General features: G+C 51.4%; 1 protein-coding gene across 1 annotated transcript; it reads left to right on the top strand.

Moving 5' to 3' along the window:
- Positions 1 to 11,780: 11,780 nt before the first annotated feature.
- PLD3 (phospholipase D family member 3) lies at positions 11,781 to 21,946 on the top strand. The gene is made up of 11 exons (XM_056846324.1): positions 11,781 to 11,851; positions 13,060 to 13,222; positions 14,031 to 14,185; positions 16,408 to 16,591; positions 17,877 to 17,997; positions 18,146 to 18,273; positions 18,420 to 18,620; positions 19,068 to 19,207; positions 19,892 to 20,057; positions 21,205 to 21,304; positions 21,747 to 21,946. Exons 1-11 carry the CDS (start codon positions 11,781 to 11,783, stop codon positions 21,944 to 21,946), a joined length of 1,629 nt encoding a protein of 542 aa, XP_056702302.1.
- Positions 21,947 to 22,168: the final 222 nt, after the last annotated feature.

Genomic DNA, 22,168 nt, shown 5'->3' with positions numbered 1-22,168 from the left:
GCGGGGGGGGAGGGGCTGCCTGCCCGCCCGACGCCTGGGGGTCGGGGCCCCTGAGGACGGGGGTGGGCTCTGGGCGGAGAGGTGCCGGGGTGCAACCCTTCCTCCTCGGCAGCCACGTCGGGGAAGCTCCTCTGGACCGCTGGCGGCGGGAGCCCCGGGAGCACAGGTACGGGGCCCGGCCGGGGGGAGGCTGGGCTGGGCAGCTGCCCTCCAAGCCGGCCGGCTGGTCGGTCGGTCGGTCTCCGGCTTGGTCGCGTCTCCGCTTCCCCGAAGGCCGAGCGGGCTTGAGGGCAGCTGTCCGCCAGGGACGGGAGGGACTGCTCTGCTGGAGGCCGGCGGCCTCAAGTCCCGGAGCGTTACGCTGGCCCCAGCCCCTACCGCCCCCGGGGCCTGGTTCAGGCTGTGGGCGGACACCCGGCTTCGGCACCGACGAGTCCGGGCTGTGCGTGCCCAGGAAAGAGGGGCGCACCTGGACCCGGCCCTGGCAGGGATGCGAGAGGTCCTTGGAGGAAGGAAGCCGCTGCCCCCACCCCCCCGCCCAGCACCACTCCTGCAGAGCGTCCGTGGGGCGCTGCCCTACGGGAAGAAGCGCAGGGCTTTCCTGCCTGGCATCTTCTGGTGCTGTTTTTCTTGCAAAGCCAGATGGGTGAGCCTGGGGGGCTGGCGGTGGCGGCAATAGGTGGGGCCCGATTCATTCCAGGCAGGCAGGCTCGGTTTTGAAATGTTCTTCAGCTGCACAGAGGTTGGTGCCACTGAAATGTCCAGATCCCGGAACCAGCACTTTTGGCAAATGCCTTGTCGAGGCCTGGTTAAGGAGTGCCGCCCCCAGAGCTGCAGGGAATGAAATGGACGGGACCTTCCCAGCTAGTGAGAGGGAGAGCGTGGATCAGGGGGTGCCTGCATCAAGTGGTCCAGCCCAGGCAGGAAGGAGGACTGCTGGAGTCTGAGTTGGGTGGAGGAAAAGAGGGGCGTTGGGGGAGAGGGAGTACTGGTGGGTTCAGCGCCAGGAGAGGCCGTGGCTTAGTGGCAGAGTCTCTGGTTGGCACACAGACGATCGCAAGTTCAGTCCCTGGCATCTCCAGCTGAAAGGACCAGGCAGGAGGTGATGGGAAAGGCCTTTCCCTGCATGAGGCCCTGGAGAGCCCCTGGTGGTCAGAGCAGACAGGACTGCCTTCAGTGGACCAAGGGTCTGATTTGGCATAAAGCAGTTTCCTGTGTTCCTGCGGGGTTTGGGAGCTGGACACAGCTTGTGCTGTACCTTGTTGTGGTGCATTCTAGGCCTGGGGGCATGCTGGGGTCTGTGGGTCTTCAACTGCCTCTCCCTGATGGGCAGAACAGGTGTGGGCCAGGAGAGCAGCAGCACTCCTCTTCCTTAGTGGTTTTAGGTGAGTGTAGCAAAAGGAGCAGATGGGATATCAATAGAGCTATTCCAAGCCACAGAGTCCATCAAAATCTTGACAAGAATATGCCAACAAATATGGAAAACAAAACAATGACCCACAGACTGGAAACAGTCAATTTACATTCCAGTTCCAAAAAAAGGAGATGTCAAAGATTGCAGCAACTATCGGACCATCACATTAATTTCTCACATGAGTAAAGGGATGCTCAAAATCTTACAACAAAGACTGTTACCATATATGGAACGAGAAATGCCTGATGTTCAAGCTGGATTCAGAAAAGGAAGAGGCACTAGAGATCATATTGCAAATTTATGTTAATTACTGGAGCAAACAAGAGAATTTCAGGAGACAATCAGCTTGTTTTTCATAGATTCGAAGCTTTTGACTGTGTGGATCATGAAAAGCTATAGCTGGTTTTAAAGGAAATGGGTGTGCTGCAACATCTGATTGTTTTAATGCACAGCCTGAACTCTGGACAAGAGGCTACTGTTAGGACAGAATATGGAGAAACAGAATAGCGTATTTTTCCGTGTATAAGATGACCTTTTTTCTCAAAAATTTAGCCCCAATATTAGGGGGGGTCATCATACACGGAAGCTGGCTGTTGCTGCCAGCCCTGCCCGTGACAGGTGGGGCTGGCGGCAACAGCCACCTCTTTCCCCGCTTGCTCTCTTTCCCCGCCTGTCATCTGTTGGGCGGGGAAAGAGAGCGAGCAGCCAAAGAGTCCTGTGCCCTGGCCGGCCAGCATTCAAACCAGTTGCTGCCCACAGGTGGGTGGCGACCGGTTTGAACGCCAGCCGGCCAGGGAACAGGACTCTTTCGCCCTATAAGACGCCCCCTATTTTTTCTTAATTGTAGGTTAAAAAATAGGGGTTGTCTTATATATGGGAGTGTCTTGTAGATTTACTGGATTTCATTCAGTAAAACTTTTGACAGGGTTCCCCCTGATGTTCTGATGGGTAAACTAGAGGACTGTGGAAAGGACCCCAGGTTAGTTAGGTGGAGAGGAAACCGGTTGGGGAACCACACCCAAAGAGTAGTTGTCAATGGCATTTCATCTGAATGGAGAGAGGTGTGGTGCCACAGAGCTCGGTTCTGGGCCCAGTACTTTTCAATATTTTTATAAATGATCTGGATGAGGGGTTGAGGGACTAACGAAATTTGCAGATGACACCAAATTGAGAGGAGCAGCAAACACCCCAGAAGATAGAGATAGAATTCAATTAGATCTGAACAGACTGGAAAAGTGGGCAGATGTGAACAAGATGCAATTCAACAAGGATAAGTGCTGAGTTCTATATCTGGGTAACAAAAATGAGAAGCACTAGAAGGTGGATACTAGAAGGTGGATACACCTGGGTAGCAGTGTGTATGAACAAGATCTTGGGGTACGGGTGGACTGTAAGTTAAATATGAGCAGCCAGTGTGATGCAGTAACAAAATGGCTAATGCGATCTTGGGGTGCATCAACAGAGGCATAACATCCAAATCGCAAGATGTCATAGTCCCGCTATACACTGCATTGGTCAGGCTGCACCTGGAGTATTGTGTGCAGTTCTGGAGGCCTCTCTTCAAAAAGTATGTGAACAGAATGGAGCGGGTGTAGAGGAGAGCGATGAGGATGGTCAGGGGCCTGGAGACTAAGCCCTGTGAGGAAAGGCTGAGGGAGTTGGTGATGTTCAGTCTGGAGAAGAGGAGGTTGAGGGGGGACATGATTGCTCTCTTGAAGTATTTGAAGAGCTGTCACTTAGAGGAGGGCAGGGAGCTGTTCCTGTTGGCAGCAGAGGATAGGACTCACAATAATGGGTTTAAATTGCAGGCGGAAAGGTACTGGCTGGATATTAGGGGGGAAATTTACAGTAAGAGTTGTTCAACAGTGGAATCAGCTACCTAGGGAGGAGGTGAGCTCCCCCTCACTGGCAGACTTTTAGGCTGGACAAGCACTTGTCAGGGATGCTCTAGGCCAGTGGTCGGCAAACTCATTAGTCAACAGAGCCAAATATCAACAGTACAATGATTGAGATTTCTTTTGAGAGCCAAATTTCTTAAACTTAAACTATAGGTAGGTACACTGAATAAAACTTGATATCATACTTAATAATGATCTTATTTATTGATAAAAATTAAATTATAAGTCCCTGCCATTTCCCCCTCCCTGTCCGGAGTCCTCGCCTGGAGGCCTGGTCTACAGCCATAAAAGCCTATTGGTAGACCTGGCCTCCAGCTGAGTCCCATTGGGAGGCCAGGTCTACCCACTGGCTTTCTTGGCAGTAGACCTGGCCTCCGGAGGCCCATAGAAGCCAATGGGTAGACCTGGCCTCTGAAGGGGGACTTTTTTCCTCTCCTCGGAGTCCAGGACTACTGCCAAGAAAGCCAGTGGGTAGACATGGCCTCTGAGGAGGGAAAAAAGTAAGTAAGGCATCCATAAAATTAAATCATGACAATGACAGACAAACACTGTACATTTTCCCTATCTGCATTCTCAAAACTCTGCAGGGGGGCTTATTGTTGAGTTGTGCATCTGAGTGGCAAATCCAAGGCAGAACCTCCCATTCACAAATGGCCAATAACCCCCCATGCAGAGTTTTGAGAATCTGGATGGGGGAAATGTGCATCTGAGTGGCAAATCCAATGCAAAACCTCCCATTCACAAATGGCCAATAACCCCCATGCAGAGTTTTGAGAATCTGGATGGGGAAAATGTGCATCTGAGTGGCAAATCCAATGCAAAACCTCCCATTCACAAATGGCCAATAACCCCCATGCAGAGTTTTGAGAATCTGGATGGGGAAAATGTGCATCTGAGTGGAAAATCCAAGACCTCCTCCTCCTTGCCGCCGCACAGTGCGGCGGGAGCGCGGGGTGGACGGAGCCAAGCCGCGGTGCTGGGCCGAGCAGGGAGGGCCGAGTGACGGGGCCCCCGACAGCCATCCCCGACGGGAGGGAGGGCCGGAAAGGCATTCTCCTGGCCAGCATGCCGGGGCTGAGAGGCGAGGCCAGGAGCGACCCGGGGCAGGGCAATGCCCCAGCAGGCCGGCGCGCCAACGCTGACAGCTCCAGCACCAGATGGCCCTTACAACAAGGGAGAGGGGAGCCAAAGCAGGGTGGCCTAGAGGAGGCCCCGGGGGGAGGTAGCTCTCGGGCCAGCGAGCGGGAAGACGGGCCCGGACGGACACCAGATGGCCCCCCGACCAGACCACCCACCGGAGAGGAAAGGGGCGGGGCTGGAAACCGGGAGGGCCCTTGGAAGTTCGGGGAAGATGGAAGAGGCGGGAAGCGCTTCAAACCCCCGCCGGCCAGCTGGGTGGCGGGGAGTCGGGGAAGGGGGGAGCTTTGAAGCGGTTCCCGCTGCTGGTAGGCAGCGCGGAGCACTTCAAACCCCCGCCGGCCAGCTGGGTGGGACTGGAAAGAGCCGCACTCAAGGGCTCACTAAGCCGCATGCGGCTTGGGAGCCGCACTTTGACGACCCGTGCTCTAGCCTGATCCTGCATTGAGCAAAGGGGTGGACTAGATGGCCTGTATGGCCCCTTCCAACTCTATGATTCTATAGTTTCCAACTGGCAAACGTGTCAGACAAAGATGTATTTTATCTCCCTATCTCTTCAATCTGTATGCAGAACATAGCATAAGGAAAGCTGGGTTAGATTGATTGATTAGCTTTATATCCCACCCTCATGCCTGGCAAGACAAAGGTGGAGTGAAAATTGTGGGGAGAAGCAATTTGAGAAAATAGCAAAGACTTGAAACAGCTACTGCTGAAAGTTAAAAGGGGAAAGTGCCAAAGCAGGACTGCGGCTGAATATCAAGAAGACAAAAGTAATGACTACAGGAGAATTACACCACTTTAAGGTTGACAATGAGGAAATTGAAATTGTTCAATACTTTCTATTCCTTGTCGAAGGCTTTCATGGTCAGAGTTCATTGGTTCTTGTAGGTTATCCGGGCTGTGTGACCGTGGTCTTGGTATTTTCTTTCCTGACGTTTCGCCCGCAGCTGTGGCAGGCATCTTCAGAGGAGTAACACTGAAGGACAGTGTCTCTCAGTGTCAAGTGTGTAGGAAGAGTAATATCCGGACACACACAGAAAACTATGCAAGACAGAAGCACAACCACCACGATTATATGGACTACCTAAAATTCATAAGGATTCCATCCCATTCCGACCCATCGTGAGCACCATTGGTTCCCCAACATATGAATTAGCTAGATATTTGACCACCCTCCTACAGGACCACATTGGAAAAACCACTTTTACATCAAAGATTCAATTAATTTCATCAACAAAATCAGTCCATTGAGACTCAATCCACAGGATATATTAGTCAGTTTTGATGTTGTATCCCTTTTTACCAAGGTTCCAGTGAAAGACACAATCTCATTGATTAACCAGATTTTTCCAGAAGATATAACAGCCTTATTTCACCATTGTTTGACAACAAGTTATTTCCTATGGGATAAAGAATTTTATGAACAGATTGATGGAGTAGCTATGGGAAGTCCACTCAGTCCAGTAATAGCAAACTTTTACATGGAATATTTTGAAAAGACAGCATTAGAATCAGCACCTTACAAACCTACAGTCTGGTTCAGGTTCGTAGATGATACATTTACTATTTGGAGCCATGGTGAAGAGAAATTAATGGACTTTCTAAACCATCTTAATAATATCCATCCAAACATTCAGTTTACCATGGAAAAGGAAATTGAGGGTAAACTCCCATTTCTTGATACCCTTGTCATCCGTAAAACAAACTTTCAGTTAGGTCACAAGGTCTACCGGAAACCAACTCACACAGATCGCTACTTACACAAAAACTCCAACCACCACCCCCCCCGACAGAAAAGAGGAATAATCAAAACATTAATGGACCGTGCAAGACGGATCTGTGAACCACAGTTTCTCAAGGAAGAAACTAATCATCTAAATCACGCACTGCTAGCAAACGGAAGGGCCATTAAACCAAACAAAAATCAGAAAACTCAGGAAAAACAGTCTCCCATAGGAAAGGTATTATTGCCATTTATTAAAGGAGTCACTGATAGGATGGAGAAACTTTTGAAAAAAACCACCTACAAACGGTGTTTAAACCCACCAAGAAAATACAACAGATGCTACAATCAGCAAAAGACAAATGAGATCTCCTCACCTCTGCAGGAGTATATCATATACCTTGCAGTTGTGGACAAGTTTACATCGGGACCACAAAACGCAGCATACAAACAAGGATAAAAGAACATGAAAGATACTGCAGACTTGGCCAACCTGAGAAATCAGCAGTGGCTGAACATGGACTAACACAAACAGGACACAGGGTCTTATTCCAAGACACTGAAAGACTGGACAATTCTACCAACTATTTTGTCAGAGTGCACAGAGAAGCTATTGAAATTCAGAAGAATACAGAATACAGAACCTTTATTGGCATTTACGCTATTGAAATTCATAAACATCAGCACAACTTTAACAGAAAAGAAGAGAGTTTAAGAATGAATAAGGCTTGGCTTCCTGTCCTGAAAACCTCCAGACTAACAAAGACTACAGTCCACAATAGCCATGCAGATTAGCTTTGGATTCCACACATTAACAGATCACTTCAGGATACAATGGTTCCATGTTAACATACCACACCCTCATTAGCACATTATCTTGATACTTATAGGACAATGATTAGCACATTACCTTTGATACTTTTTGCAGGACAATGATTCAGCTCAAACCCAACCCCTTTCTGACTATATATTACTCTTCCTACACACTTGACACTGAGAGACACTGTCCTTCAGTGTTACTCCTCTGAAGATGCCTGCCACAGCTGCGGGTGAAATGTCAGGAAAGAAAATACTAAGACCACGGTCACACAGCCCGGATAACCTACAAGAACCAATTTCGATTCCTTGTCTCCATCATCAACCAAAAGGGAGACTGGGAAGGGCAGAAAAGATTCTTAAGTGTAAGGATGTGTCACTGGCAACCAAGATCAAGTTAATTCATGCCATAGTATTCCCTATTATTATATATGGATGTGAAAGCTGATCAATGAAGAAAGCTGACAGGAAGAAAGTAGATTCCTTTGTAATGTGGTATTGGAGGAGAGTTTTATGGATACTGTGGACTGCCAAAAAAAAACCCCAAATCAGTGGGTTCTAGATCAAATCAAGCCTGAACTGTCTCTAGAAGCTAAAATGACTAAATGGAGGCTATTGTACTTTGGTCACATCATGAGAAGACAAGAGTCACTGGAAAGGACTATCATGCTAGGAAAAGTTGAAGCAGCAGGAAAAGAGAAGAAGAGTTGGTTTTGATATGCCGACTTTCTCTACCACTTAAGGCAGAATCAAACTGGTTTACAATCACCTTCCCTTCCTCTCCCCACAACAGACACCCTGTGAGGTGGTTGGGGCTGAGAGAGTGTGACTAGCCCAAGGTTACCCAGCTGGCTTCATGTGGAGGAGTGGGGAAACAAATCCAGTTCACCAGATTAGCCTCCTCCACTCATGTGAAGGAGTGGGGAATCAAACCCGGTTCTCCAGATCAGACTCCACCGCTCCTAACCACCACTCTTAACCACTACACCATGCCGTTTAAAATCATTTACTGTACAGCATGTTGGAAAGAGGTGAAGGGGTGCCACCACTGAGCTGGATTAGGCACCGTGGAGGTGTGCCTGGTTGCATCCAGCCTTCCTTCCGACAGCCTCACTGAAGGATGCTGGAAGCTACAGGGAGGAAAGATGTCCTCAGCTGAAGTGGACTATGCCTGGCTGCTTTTCTGCCTTCCCTTTGAGGAAGACGCAACATGAGATGGATAGACTCTATAAAGGAAGCCAGAGCCCTCAGTTTGCAAGGCCTGAGCAAGGATGATAGGATGTTTTGGAGGACATTGATTCATAGGGTTGCTATGAGTCGGAAGTGACTTGATGGCATGTAAGACACGTGCACATTTTTTAAAATGTGTCAGCCTGTGACCTGCCTCACAAGCAAGTGGAGAGGTAAATCAGGAAATAATTGCAAAGTTCTGTCTGCATATCAAAAGCATCCCGTTATTCTCCAGAAGAAAGCAAACCTTTCATTTTCAGAACCTTTTTTTGTGAGAAAGGGAACAGTGGCATGGGCGGAAGAGGCGGGGAGGAGACCAAAAGCAGATGAAGAGAGGGGGCAACATAGTGCCCCCCAGACACCTTTCCTTCACTGGTTAACAATCCAGGGAGGCAAATTTTGCACCCCTGCCCCCACTCACTTGGACAGGAATGAGCCAGGAAAGGAGAAACTAGTAAATGGCTGAAGAGCTTTGGATTTCAAAGAGCAAATCCATGAGGCAAGGAGTGGCAACTAGAAGGCTGTCCTGTGAGTCACCTCCTGACTCAGAAAAGGAGGAAGCAGAATCCAGTGGCTGGCAGTCGCTCAGAGGGCCCTGGGAGCTCAGAGGGTTATTACCAAGGCCTCTCTGACTAAGAACACAAGGCCTGCACCACCAGCCACATGACACACAGCAGGGCTTCCAAGTTCTCCCTTTTTGGCTGGATGTTTTCAATCAGTTCAAAGGGGATCAGGTGGAGGAAGGCGCCAGGGTGTGATGGAAAGTCCGGTTCCCGCAACTGCAGCCCTGCTCTTGGAAAGCCACCATGCAACAGAGCACTTTGACAGGTGCTAAATAATGCCCTTTCAGTCCTCTTTCAATGCACTTTAGTGATCGTTTGCAAGTGGATTTTGCTGTTTCACATAGTAAAATCCAGTTGCAACCAATATGATCAGGGGGCTAGAGCAACTGCCCTATACGGAGTGTTTGAAACGCTTTGGGCTGTTTAGTTTGGAAAGAAGGTGGTTAAGGAGAGATAGAGGTCTAGAAAACGATGCATGGTATGGAGAAAGTGGACAGGGAGAAGCTTTTCCCCCTCTCTCATAATACTAGAACGTGGGGTCATCTGCTGATGCTGGAGGGTGAAACATTCAAAACAGATAACAGGAAAAATTTTTCACACTATGCATAGTTAAATTGTTGAACTCCCTGCCCCAGGAAGTGGTGATGGCTGCAACTTGGAAGGCTTTAAGAGGGGAGTGGATATGTTCATGGAGGGGAGGGCTATCCATTGCTACTAGTCAAATGGATACTAGTCATGATGCATACGTATTCTCTCCAGGATCAGAGGAGAAGGCCTATTATATATTAGGTGCTGTGGAACACAGGCAGGACAATGCTGCTGCAGTCATCTTGTTTGGGGGCTTCCTAGAGGCACCTGTTTGGCCACTGTGTGGACAGACTGCTGGACTTGATAGGCCTGGGTCTGATCCAGCGTGGCTTGTCTTACATTCTCATGTTCTAAGTGCGCTGCCAGTGGACTGAAGGTATTATTCTGCATGTGACTCTTGAATCCCTCCTCCTGGTTTGAGCTGAACAGGCTTGGAGGCTGCTGACACAGCTGCTTTCCTAGGGGGAGGACATGGGAGTCGGCTTAAGTTTCTGGAGGGAAGCTTGATCCAGTCCCCAAACTGGGTCACAATCCTTGAAGCAGCCAACACCTCCCCCCCCTCCGAACTGGCAATGCAGGTGCATCCCTGGGCATGCAGAAACACAGGTTGCATCCTGGCCGTGGTTGGTGCTGCAGCCCATCATGTGGCAACCCTCAAGGGGTTCAAGCCCAGTGCCCCTGGCAGTGGGGGGGGGGCAGGGGCTGGGTGCAGAGCTGCCCTCTGAGGGGTGGGGGGCCTCCCGGTGCTGATTTTGAAGTGCTCCCCCTATTATTGTAGAGTCCAATAAGGGCAGGAGGTTGGTTTGAGCTTACGGTTTGCTTTATTGGCCAAGGAGTCATAACCGGGTGAGTCAGGATCCAGACAAACAGCTCCGTGATCCTGTCACACCGAAGCAAGGCAAATGCAAGAGGTTTTATAGATATTTGACATTCCAATACAACAATGATACATTTTCTTAACATACGATGTTAGCTTGTCAATGCAACGTCATTAGTTTCTACAGCGCGGGCATGAGCCTCGCTACATTAATGAATGGAGCCTATCTTATTGAGCAGAGTGGTCCCTTGCAGGGTGAAGCGAAAGTTACTTTTCCAGCCCTTGGAATGTGTGTGTGCCTACGTGCTTGGTGCTAAAGGAAAGGGGGGGCCACGGGGGAGCAGCTTCTGTGGTTCTGTTTGTAAGCAGCTTATGCTTGTAGCTTGCATGTATATCTGAATGATTACTCAGGCACAACATTTCCTCTCTCTCTTTTTTTTTAATTTGGATGCTTCCAAAAGGAGAGAGGTGCATGTGAAGTCAGGGTTCCAGTAGGCTGGTGTTTAGGAAAGGAAGGAAGGATCATTACCTTTCCAGGGGCCCCATGAGGGCCATGAGGGGGAATGTCAACAGGCATTGCAACTAAGTGTGAGCTGTCAATGACGGACCTTATCAATCGCACAAAACATGGAATACAATCAAGCAAACAAAATAATGCTTGCTAATACGCAACCAATAAACCACATCACTTTCTTCCAACTTCCCCCACCAAACACATTATTTTACCACTCTGGGCTTTTAATATACTTTTCCAGGTTTTAAACTGGGATATTCGATATCTTTCTGATCTCAGAGGCAACATATTTAGTACTGCCTCCCCATTGTTATCTACCTTCAGACAACAATTTGTAAACTTGAACTTTTCCCACACACACACCTTCATGTGCAAGCAGATAATAATGGTTTAGAATTTCTTTTGGACTGTTTGCAGATCCCGCTGGCCCTTCAAGGAAGGAGCAAAGCCGCCACGCCTTGTCCTTCACCGGTTCTCTGGGGGTTCTTCCTGCCTCTGTGGGCCCAACACTCCAGAATAAATGAAGCCCCACGGCATGTACCAGCAGGTAATCCCAATTGGCCCTCATTCAGATTTGTTAAATTACAGCAGATTGGAAAATGTAAATAAATTTGATTAGACAGCATAAGACATCTAATAGTAGGATTAGGATTACAGAACTGGGGGAAATGCAAACAAAAACACCTTGCCTAAGGCACAACATACCAGCATGCAGAAAGCTACTTACAAAGGTAGAAGGCGATGCCGTAAAAGCAAGGTGATACAGAGAATAAGCATTGCAGTAGACTACAGTCAGACCACGCGTCTCATTCCAAACCATGCCATAGAGTGTATGACCAACAGATCCACAAAATGAAGCCATGGACAGACAGGGTGGATTTCTCTAGGAACCTGAAGGAAGACCCAGGTTTTGAAAAGAAAAAAAAACTGAAATCTAGCCCCGCCCCCACATTGAGGAATTAAACAATGACTGTAAGCGAATGCCCGAGGAGCTCTCGGTGGCCACTTTGGAGGTTGTTAAGCAACCAAGACAGTATTGCAGAGGCTTCCAAGTTTCACTTCTGGGGGTGGGTATCAGAAATGGGCGTGGAAGCCAAAAGAGCCCTGATGAAGGCCCCTCCACTGACATGTCCCCTGATGGAGGAGGACTGGTACAGGCTCAGCAGCAAACACCAGAGATTCACTGCCTGCACAGCTCGGCTGGACCTGGGGCTGGCCACTTGGCCAGAATTTTCCCAGGGAGAGGTTGCCGGGGGAAGGAAGGACAGAAAGCTGAAGATGGGGGAACAGATAAAGGTAGGTTGGCTGGTGGTTGGGAAGGAGGAGAGAATTAAGCAGGGGAAGGGGAGAAGCAATGGGGGTGACAGGGAAGGGAAAATAGAGGAAATGAGGAGGAGGATAGAGGGTGGAATAATATGCCTCCACCATTCCTTGTTGGTCATCTGCTTCTTCCCTGTCAAAATCAACACCCTGTGCTGTTCCATTGTACTGCAGTTCTAATCCCTTTATGAAATTGTCACCCTGAAAATTTCTGTTTTGCACGTTTTGGGAAATGCCAGCAGGGCGTGGGGCTTTCCTGACCTCCTCAGGCAGGCTGTTCTGCAAGGTGGGAACCACCACAGAGAAGGTGTGTGGGCGGGGAGTTGCTGGTCTCCTCCATTTGCAGAATGGCACATTCGGAAGGCTTTGCTCAGATTAGCAAAGCAGTTATGGCAGAGCACAGTAGGAGAGGCCGTCCCGCAGGTACGGGGGTCCAAGGCCATGGAGGGCGTTGTGGGTGGTGGAGAAGCAGCCTCGCTCGCACAGAGGGGGCATCCGCAGGCTTCCCCCAGGGCACAACCAATGCCTGAGCTTCGCTCTCTGAGCTGCTGTACAGAGACCAGGCCTCCAAATAGGAGTACCCTTACAGTACTGGGGGCGGGTCATGGAGAGAAGGGCACAGATCCTACTCTCTGGCTCCTGGCTCCCTCCTGCCCTTCAGGCTCTCTGAATGGATCCGTCACTTCCCAGTGAGCGGCCTGTCCAGAAACTTCCCGAGGCTCCCCCTTGGAGTGGCGCTGGGAGCTTCTCTCCCAGGGCCAGGTCAGAGTCCACACTATGCAGCAGCACTTTCGGTGTGATCCCAGGAAACCCCTGGCAGCCTTCAGTGCAAGTCATGCGCCAGCTGTGTGGATGGATCCAGAGCTTCCTGGGCACCATTTAGAGTGGCTGAGTAGGAGATGAGTGGATCTGCTTAAGCAAGGTTTGCGCAGGGGGCAGGGGCTTCCTGGTGCCCAGTGCCCCATATCAGTTAATTCTGAAAGGGGTGTGACTTTTCGTGTTTCTCCATAAATAAACCCCTGTGGCCACGCTGTTGCAGGCGATGCCAGTCCATGGGCTGTAAGGAAAGCCGGGCAGGCGGCGCCTTCCTTTCCCTGCCAGACCGAGTCTCCTTTGATTCTCTTCCTCCTTCCTTCCAGTTGAAGATCCTGCATAGCCCCGAGGAGGAGCTGGGGGGTCCTGCTGGCCGGGCCCCACCTCAGGTGAGCTTCCTTTGCCTTCTCTTCTGGCTGCTGCTGGGCCAGGCAAGGGGAGGCCCTTGCTGCCCAGCTGCAGTTCGGGGCGTTCCAGGAGAAGCCCTTTTCTGTTTTATTTGAAAATCTAGAGTCCTCAGGGTTAGAGGTAGACTCCTTTGAAATGTGGTGTTGGAGGAGAGTGTTACGAACACCATGGACTGCCAAAAAAACAAATCAGTGGGTTATAGATCAAATCAAGCCTGAATTGACCCTAGAAGCTGAAATGTCTAAACTGAGGCTATCGTATTTTGATTGATTGATTCATAGGGTCGCCATGAGTCGGAAGCGACTTGATGGCACTTAACACACACACATACACACACGCAGGGTTGGAGGAATCCTCTTCCTTTTTTAAAGATTCTGGAAATTTACATTTTGTGAATTCCATCCTCATTGCAATGGGACATGTTACATTTGATGATCCCACTTCAGTTGGGATGTTGGTGAGAGTGTGAGGGGGGGATGCTCCTTGCTTTCCTGATGGAACTGATCTTTGGTGGTGTTTTGCATTGCGAAGAATGACAATAAAAAGCGTTCAAGAAGAAACCAGGCCCCACAAAGAGTTCTCTGACATAAACCCTGGCACTGATTGGGGATCTTGCCATCCCAAGCGGAGAAAAAAGGGGGAGAGCGGATCTTCGGCCTCACAGGACTGTGGTTTGCCATCTTATTGACTCAGCAGCTCATGCTAGGACACCCAGTGAGTGCTCCTGGGGTTGAACCCCCCTGGGGTAGGAAGCATGGCCGCCTCTACCTCTCCTTCCTTCTCTCACAGGGCTTCCACTGCGTCTTGGTGATGGCCATTTTGGGAACCCTGCTGGTGGCCGCCCTCCTGATCTATACCTTCCTCCTTCCCTTCCACGGTTCGGCCCAGGGAGAGAATGTGACGGCTGCCCCCTACCTGGACGACCTGTGCAATGACCCCTGCAGGTGAGGGTTGTCCTTCCACTCGACTCCCATGGGCTTTCTTTCTTTAAAAAATTGTTTTTGTATTATTATAGCTATATATAAAACCAATTATAGAATAGATATAGAAAAACCTATATACAGAAAAAGGAAAGTAGGTTAAATCAAATCTCAAACTGCAGTTACCGTTACAATCATTACATCTTGACTAAAGACAGAAGTATAGCAGTCAATAATATTCTGTACAATACACAATAAACACAACTCAATGTATTAGTAATAACAATAATAGTTTAACAATGATCATTAATCTTAAAACAAATCAAAAGTATTCTATGTAAAGCTTACTAAGCACGATTTTAAGATTAAACGTTATAAAGTCAGATGTAGCATATAATAGGTAAAGCCACTTGCGGTATTACTAATTGTTGTATATTTCTATCCTTTTTTTCCCTTCCCCCCAATTTTAAAGTTATGATTCTTATCTAACCCATTTCACTATATGTACATAATCAAGGCAACTTTTTTAAGTACACATAATATACATTCCATTTTCCTTGAAATTCTTTTTTGTTAACATAAATTGTAAATGTTGCCATTAATGCTTATTCAGCCAGGTTCCTCTCCCAGTCTTCTCTAACAGGGCACTCTTCTGCATTACATCTTGCTGCTAATATAGCTTGTTCTTCCAGAGTTTTTGAATATTCTTTGGTAAAATGCTCAATTACATACATTGGGCTTCCATAGGAAATGTAATCTTTAAAATTTTCTGCATTTCAGCATGCATTTCTTTCCCAGACCTTCTTTGTTTTTTACACGTCCAACACATATGGTAGAAGATACTGTCTATCTTTTTACATTTCCAGCATTTTCCCTTATAATTCTTGTCCATCTTCTCAATGTCCTTTGGAGTAATTTACCACTGGCAGAACATCTTAATACCAGTTCTCTCGGGCAGCTCAGTCCTGTCTGAGCAGCTGTCGTACCTGAAATGGTGCTCGAGTGGGAGAGCTTAGCCACAGAGTATGTGGACTTTACTCTCCCGGCTGGGTTTTTTTGTGCAAAGTGCCAGCCCTGTTGCACAAAGTGCTCTCCCTGTGCCATTGCCGCAACCATGAGTGGCCGCCACCCCCTTCTGCCCCCAGCCCATTGGCCGGCCACTTGGCCGACACCCTCAGCTGCCTGGGCCCTGGGGGCATGGCTGTACCAAAGGGGGGGGAACTGTCAAACACCTATAATGGGGGTCTGTGGGCTATGCCACGATTTTAGCTGGTGTAACTTTACGCTGGACAAATTGGGTGTTCCTGACCCGAAAGCTCTCAGGGAACTGACTAATGTCGGCCCCACCCCGGAATGCCCCCTTTTGAGCCGGCGCCAACCCCTGTCCCTGAAGTATGCTGCTGCAGGGACAGAGCCAGTGCTTGTGCGTTGCGCAGCTCCGTTACTCCCTGCTACTGGCGGAAGGGCCCCCTGTAACAGCGTAGGTGCAACTTATCATGGCACAAAGTGGCATGGACAGCGGCACGGGGGTCACACTGGCTCCTATGGCATTTCCCCCCTCAGTGATTGGCTGGCAGTGAATAATATTTCTTCAGTCCATAAGGATTCCCACTGTTGGAAGGATGTTGCTTCCTCAAAATTCTGCATCCATCTGATCATGCATGTCTTGACTTGTTCAGTTTCTGAGTCCTATTGTAGTAACAGTTCATAGATTCGTCCTAGTAAATGATCCTTTTTGTTTCATTAGTATCTTTTCAAATTCAGTCAGTTCCCTTTTTGCTCCTGCCAGCCTTGTGAATGTATAATTTCTCCTTATGTTATAAAACCGTTATCTTCTTCCTCACATATTTGTCATGAGATGCCTGTGTGGGAGAAGACTCCCGTGGGCTTTCTGATAGTGCTGCTCTTGCCCTCTGGAGCACGAGGGGGCCAGATTCCGGAGCTCCTCCTGTGTCCTCTGGGGTGGAAATCAAAGTTCAGTCCTGACAAGAGACGCTCGCTTGTGAGCCATTCCTTCCCACTGGAGCAGGAGCCCATGGGACCCCGACTAGATAAAATCAGCACAGGCAACCTGGAATGAGGCTCTCTAGTGCTGGACTAGAAACTCTGGCCTGGCCTGAGAACTCAGTGGGTACCCTGGGGAGGGGCTGGGGAGGCAACATGGGCTTGGTGGGGCAGAGTCCTCCATACTCCCAGAGGGATCCACTTCTCCCCCCGCCCCCTTCAGAGGCCCTTCCTCTCTTTAGGATCGTGCTGGTGGAAAGCATCCCCGAAGGGCTGGTGTACGAGGATAACAGCACCGCCAGTCCCTCCACCTTCGAGGCCTGGTGGAAACTTCTGGCTGATGCTAGAAGCACTGTGGACATTGCAGCTTTCTACTGGACCCTCCAAAACAAAGACACACACACCCAGGATCCCTCAGCCAGCCAGGTAAATGGTTAGAGCCCCTTCTCCGAGGGTGTCCCTCGCCAGGTGGAGTGGGGGGGGGTTGTTTGCTCTGCTGGAAAGGAAGAACCCCAGGACTGGTAATCCCAATGGGAATGTTGGCTGCACTTCTCCCCGCCTGCAAAGCAACATTTCGTTGGTGAAGGGGGTGGTGGCAAGAGCAGCTCTCTGGCCCGAGACCCCTGGATTAGCCTTCATGAGCTCTGCACCATGAGAGGATCCCCTTGCCAAATGAGCATGTAAATGGAGAGCCGCAGAACCACCCATCAGCCTCCAAGTCTGTGAAAGGGCCCTTTGAGGGAGGGAAGGGGTCTGGACAGCAAAGGCTTTGATGCGATTCAGAAGCTGGGTCACAGTGGTTATACGGTATTTTCCACATCTATGGAAACTCATAAATTAAGATTTCTAGGTTTCCTAGAAGATCTCATCCTTTGATAGTGGTAACATCTGGGAGCAGCCTTTTGTTGGTCAAAGCCTAGCAAGTTTTAAAGCAACAAAGAGAAGGAGATCAGGAATAAAACCAGCAGCAGTTTTTGTGGCTTTGCCAAGCTTGATGGAGATCCAGCTGCGGGCTGACTTGGCCCCTCCCAGAATGCCAGTCGGCCGTTCACCCCCAAGTAGCAGCCAGTCTAGCTCAGCGGGGGCTGACTTGCCAGTTGGAACACTAACTGGGTGTGGGAGACCTCCAAGCAACTGTGTTCTACCCTCGCGACTTCCAGCCGCAAGACTTTTGTTACAGAGAGTCTTTTGGGTCTGCAGTTCACACAAACAGGCTGTCCCTCCAGTGGAAAGAGGGTGTTCCTCTTTCAGGTTGAATGGAATGGCCCCGGCATACCTTCTGCACAGGAGCATTGGGGCTGCTTCCTGGCAGGTTGCCATGCCACCCCCTGCCAAGCCTGAGCCATGCTGTCTCACCGTTGTTTGGGGCAGCGAAATATCTCCTTGTGCTGCCCCCAGCCGGGTGTCAGGAGCCCCAGCAGAGCCCCAGAGTGTCCTGGGGCCTGCCTTGGACCCACCCAGCAGGGGCACCGGTCTGGGGGGTGGAGCTGGATGGCAGCCGTCCCAGTTGCCTCCTGCAGTGCCAGTTGGAAGTGGGCTGAGCCCCAGTGGCAGGGCAATGGGCCCCCCACCTCTTTGTGGCATCCCAACCACTCACTCCAGAGGCGCAAGGCTGCCCATGGACTGCAGGGGAGGCAGCCACGAGAGGAGAGGTGCTTCTTCCCCCTCTCGTGCCTCTCAGCCTCCCTTCAAGTCTTTGTTTTAAAACCAGGGGGAAGAAGTCCTGGCAGAGCTGCTGAAGCTGACCAAGAGAGGCATCGCCACGCGGATCGCGGTCAACCCTCCTTCCTCCAGGCTGCCCAGCACGGACCTCTGGGTGCTGGAAGAGAGCGGTGGGTGCGGGCAAGGGGCCTCTTTGGCCATTTCCACGGGGAGGTGCGCGCACACTCAGAATGGGGCCTCTGCTGCTGAAAGGAGGCCCAGTTAGAGACCGGGGCCTCGTGCTCAGAGCTCATGGGCTGCCCCTCTGAATCCTTCTAGGGGCACAGATTCGCAAAGTGGACCTGCCGAAGCTGACATCTGGAGTCCTTCACACCAAATTCTGGATCGTGGACCAGACACATGTCTACCTTGGGAGTGCAAACATGGACTGGCGAGCCCTCACCCAGGTGTTGTGTCCTGCCAGCCTACAGGCGCTCTTGCAAGGCATTGTAGGGAGCCCAGCTGTGCCTCTGGGGCCACGTGGGGCGGCTCTTTGGGGTGGCCGCGTGCTCTCTGCTGGCTCCAGGGTTGTCCTCCTCCACTTGTTCTGCAGGTGAAGGAGCTGGGTGTGGCCGTCTACAACTGCAGCTGCCTGGCCCGGGACTTGGGAAAGCTGTTTGAGGCGTACTGGGCCCTGGGGCTGCCAAACGCCACCATCCCCTCGCCCTGGCCCGCCAACTTCTCCACCCCCTACAGCAAGGACACCCCCCTTGGCCTGAAGCTGAACGGCACTGATGCTGGGGTGTATCTTTCGGTGAGTTGGCGCATGGCGCTGTGCAGTGCAGGGCGGCACTCTCTGCTCGAGTGACCTTGGCAATCCCATGCTGCCTGGTCAGGAATTCCCCCGGGAGCTTAGCTTGCCTCCTCTCCAAAAACATCACTTCCCCTCACACCATTATGATGTCACATTCTGGTAGGGAGCCAAGGATGGCGGCCCTGATCCCGGGGACGTGGCTTGTGTCAGGAGGGCACCTTGATGTGCTGTCTGTCAGCTCCCAGACCCGTGCCTTTTGGCAGATGCCTTTTCTCTGGGTGCCATCCTCTGGAGCAGCACGAAGCAGGGTGCTGCATACAGAAACGGGGGGTTGGCTAGACGAGCGCTCCCCTGCTGTTCCCTCCAGGCCTCAGCCCTTGCGCAAACATGCCCATGCTGACCGCGCCCCCTCTGGGGGTCTCTCCTCTTTCCTTGTGCTGCTTCCAGAGCTCCCCCCCAGCCCTGTGTGCCACAGGGCGGACCAGAGACCTTGAGGCTGTTCTGAGCGTCATCGATGGGGCTCGGGAGTTTGTCTACATAGCTGTGATGAGCTACTTGCCCACCATGGAGTTCTCACACCCCAGGAGGTAACCACCGGCCAGCAGGCAGCATGCCATGTCCCTCTGGGCCCGCTTGTCCCCAGCATCCAGGCCCCCCACCCCGGCCTCTTTCACACAAGCAGCAATACGGGAATGTGAGGGATCGCCTTTTGTCCAGCAGACGGCCAAATACCTCCGGGGAGCTTGTGAGGAGGGCATGATACCATGACCTGGCAGTCAGGTAGGTAGACTGCCCCATCTCAGGTGTCTCCATTTAGCTCTCTTGGCTAATGTAATGGCTGACACCCCAGCTCCCAGGAAAAAGGTGTCCCAGCAGCAGAGATGGAGGACACGCCCCTGCTTGGTTCTTTATTTTCTCCTCTCCGAGGATTTTTCCGGTGATGACTGGCGACTGGATGTTGTAAAGGCGAACAGGTTGCTTTTCTTCAGGCCCACAAAATTAGATTCTCTATCACTGAGGCACTGCTTATGGGGCAGCCCCAAACCTCAGCTTTGGTATAAGGAGACAGGCTACAAAGGAGCCCCTGGGAGTGCCCGACAGGGCCAAATGGCTGGCGTGGCCAAAGGCCGCCCAGTCCCACCCCCACTGGACAGCCTGAGGGGCATTTCTTACCCCCAGACATCCCCTCCGGAGCTCACCAAGGCCAGAGGAGGGGCCGGGTGCTGTGCTTGGAGACAATCCCAGGGGGTCTTCTGGCTTGTCGTCCTCAGGTTCTGGCCAGTGATAGATGACCACCTGCGGAAGGTGGCCTACGAGAGGAGAGTCCGTGTCCGCCTCCTGGTTGGCTGCTGGAAGCACTCCAAGGCCACTATGTTTCCGTTCCTGCGGTCACTGGCAGCCATGCAGGACAATCGAACCCGCTACAGCATCGAAGTGGTGAGGGTCTAATGGGGCTGGGGGGGGGGGCAAGACTGGTCAGGCTGTTGTGTTTCTCTGCAGGATTTGCACTGGGAGAAGCCTGGGTCAGTTGTGCTCAGAGGCCCTCTGTCCACTCAAAGCCAGCGTGGTGTAGTGGTTAAGAGCAGTGGTTTGGAGCGGTGGATTCTGATCTGGAGAATCGGGCTTGATTCCCCACTCCTCCACATGAGCGGCAGAGGCTAATCTGGTGAACTGGATTTGTTTCCCCACTCCTACACATGAAGCCAACTGGGTGACCTTGGGCTAGTCACAGCTCTCTTAGAGCTCTCTCAGCCCCACCTACCTCACAGGGTGTCTGTTGCTGGGAGGGGAAGGAAAGATTGTAAGCCAGTTTGAGTCTCCCTTAAGTGGTAGAGAAAGTTGGCATATAAAAACCAACTCTTCTACTTCTTCTTCAAAGGCATCCCAGAGAGCAGAGTGGTAAGAGCGGGGCAGGGTGCCCGAGCAACTCCTAATATTGGCAAGGCTGCATGGGGGGGAGACATTGCTCTCCTTCCTAACCTTCTACTCTACAATCCCCACCATTTCTCAAAACGGGAGGAGCAAAACCTTCAGGATGCTGCCTCTGCCTCCTCTGGCTTTCAGGATACCCTGAAGCCCTTCCGTAGGAATGCCAAGGTTCTCTGGGTGTCACGCTGGGAAACCTGAAGCATGGTCGTTGCGGTTGGAAACCTCAAGGCATGGTATGCCATTGGAAAGTGGAACTGAATTTAGTTAAGAAACTCAAAGACGTTGCACCGCTTTTCACTGTCAAAGGAAGAAAGCGTTTTTGAACAGGGAAATGCAAGTGTCCTTAGCATCCAGAGCCTGGCATCTGCCTGTGTGGATAAAATGGAGGAAGGGGGAACCATGTGTGTCACCTGGAGCTCCTGGGAGGAAAGGCGAGGTGGGGGGGAATGCACTGAATACTTACCTATCAGCCTCTAGCTTTCTCCTAATGGTTCCCTACTGCGGCTTCTTCACTTCTTCCTCAGCAGGGAAAATGAAAGTTGTTCCTCATGTACTGGCGAGCCCTGGAAGGCTTCCCGTGTGTTCCTTTCAGCCTCCTCTTCTTTGCATGCCCGGCTGCCTCTGATTGTTCCCTTCCTCTCCTTTCCTCTTCCAGAGGCTCTTTGTGGTCCCAGCAAATGAGACGCAAGTCAAGATCCCTTATGCCCGGGTGAACCACAACAAGTACATGGTGTCAGACCAAGTGGCATATATTGGTAAGTGAGTAGCAGGAGAGTCCAGCAGACGGGCAGGGCAGGATTAGTCCCCCCCCCCCTCCAGAGACGCTGCTTGGAATACCAGGAGCTGCTTGAAGCCAGAAGTGGCGCTGTGAGCGGAGAAGGGCAGCGAGGAGCAGCTTTGTGCCAGGCTGTAGTGAGCCCCAGACAGCTAGCAGGACAGCCCTTCCAAAACGACAGCTCAGCTGGATGCCGGGAAGGCCTAGAAACCAGAGGCGGCTTGGGAAGAGGAGTAGCCAGGGGGGTGAGCAGAGGGAGGTCAATCGACTGGAGCTGCATCGCCTAGGTCTTTGGTTCAGCTTGCAAGACCCTTTCAGACACCACCGGCTCCACTGGAGCAAGCGGGGGGAGGCCTTCTCCTCTGGCCGGCGTGGCCTCCCCAGCGCCACCCCCTCAGGCTTCCTTCCTTCCCTCCCAACAGGCACGTCCAACTGGTCTGGGGACTACTTCCTCCACACGGCCGGGTCTGCTCTGGTGGTCAATCAGAGTCAGGTGGAGGCCGGGGACCAGCCGACTGTCCGCGATCAGCTGGAGGCTGTGTTTGAACGGGACTGGAACTCGCGCTACAGCCGGGAACTGAGCTTGCTGGGCCAGTCAGATGATCTCTGTGGGGGCCACTGACCTGAGGCCCCCAGCTGAACTTGACCCCGCCCCTGGCCGGACTTCCTGGGGGAGCCTCTGCAGGACTCCTGCTCCGATGGGAGTGAACCAGGCCAGGCTGAAGCTTCCCTGGGGCAAACCGCTGAGCGAGGGGGCAGAAAGCCATCTTCGCTCTTCCTCCTCCACCTTCCCCTGCAGTGTTGCCAGACTGCTGAAAGCAGAGCGCTCAGCCTGTGGAGGGGT

This window comes from Euleptes europaea, chromosome 3 (genome assembly GCF_029931775.1).
Source record: "Euleptes europaea isolate rEulEur1 chromosome 3, rEulEur1.hap1, whole genome shotgun sequence".
NCBI classification, from domain to species: Eukaryota; Metazoa; Chordata; class Lepidosauria; order Squamata; family Sphaerodactylidae; genus Euleptes; species Euleptes europaea.
The sequence above is the reverse complement of the archived record's forward strand: the minus strand, read 5'-3'. Positions and strand labels throughout refer to the sequence as shown.

Coding starts and splice junctions, on each gene's coding strand:
- PLD3 (XM_056846324.1), top strand. CDS start 11,781: ATGGGCGTGGAAGCCAAAAGAGCCCTGATGAAGGCCCCTCCACTGACA. Junction 14,186..16,407: donor CTGTGCAATGACCCCTGCAG/GTGAGGGTTGTC, acceptor TCCTCTCTTTAG/GATCGTGCTGGTGGAAAGCA. Junction 17,998..18,145: donor CTGGGTGCTGGAAGAGAGCG/GTGGGTGCGGGC, acceptor GAATCCTTCTAG/GGGCACAGATTCGCAAAGTG.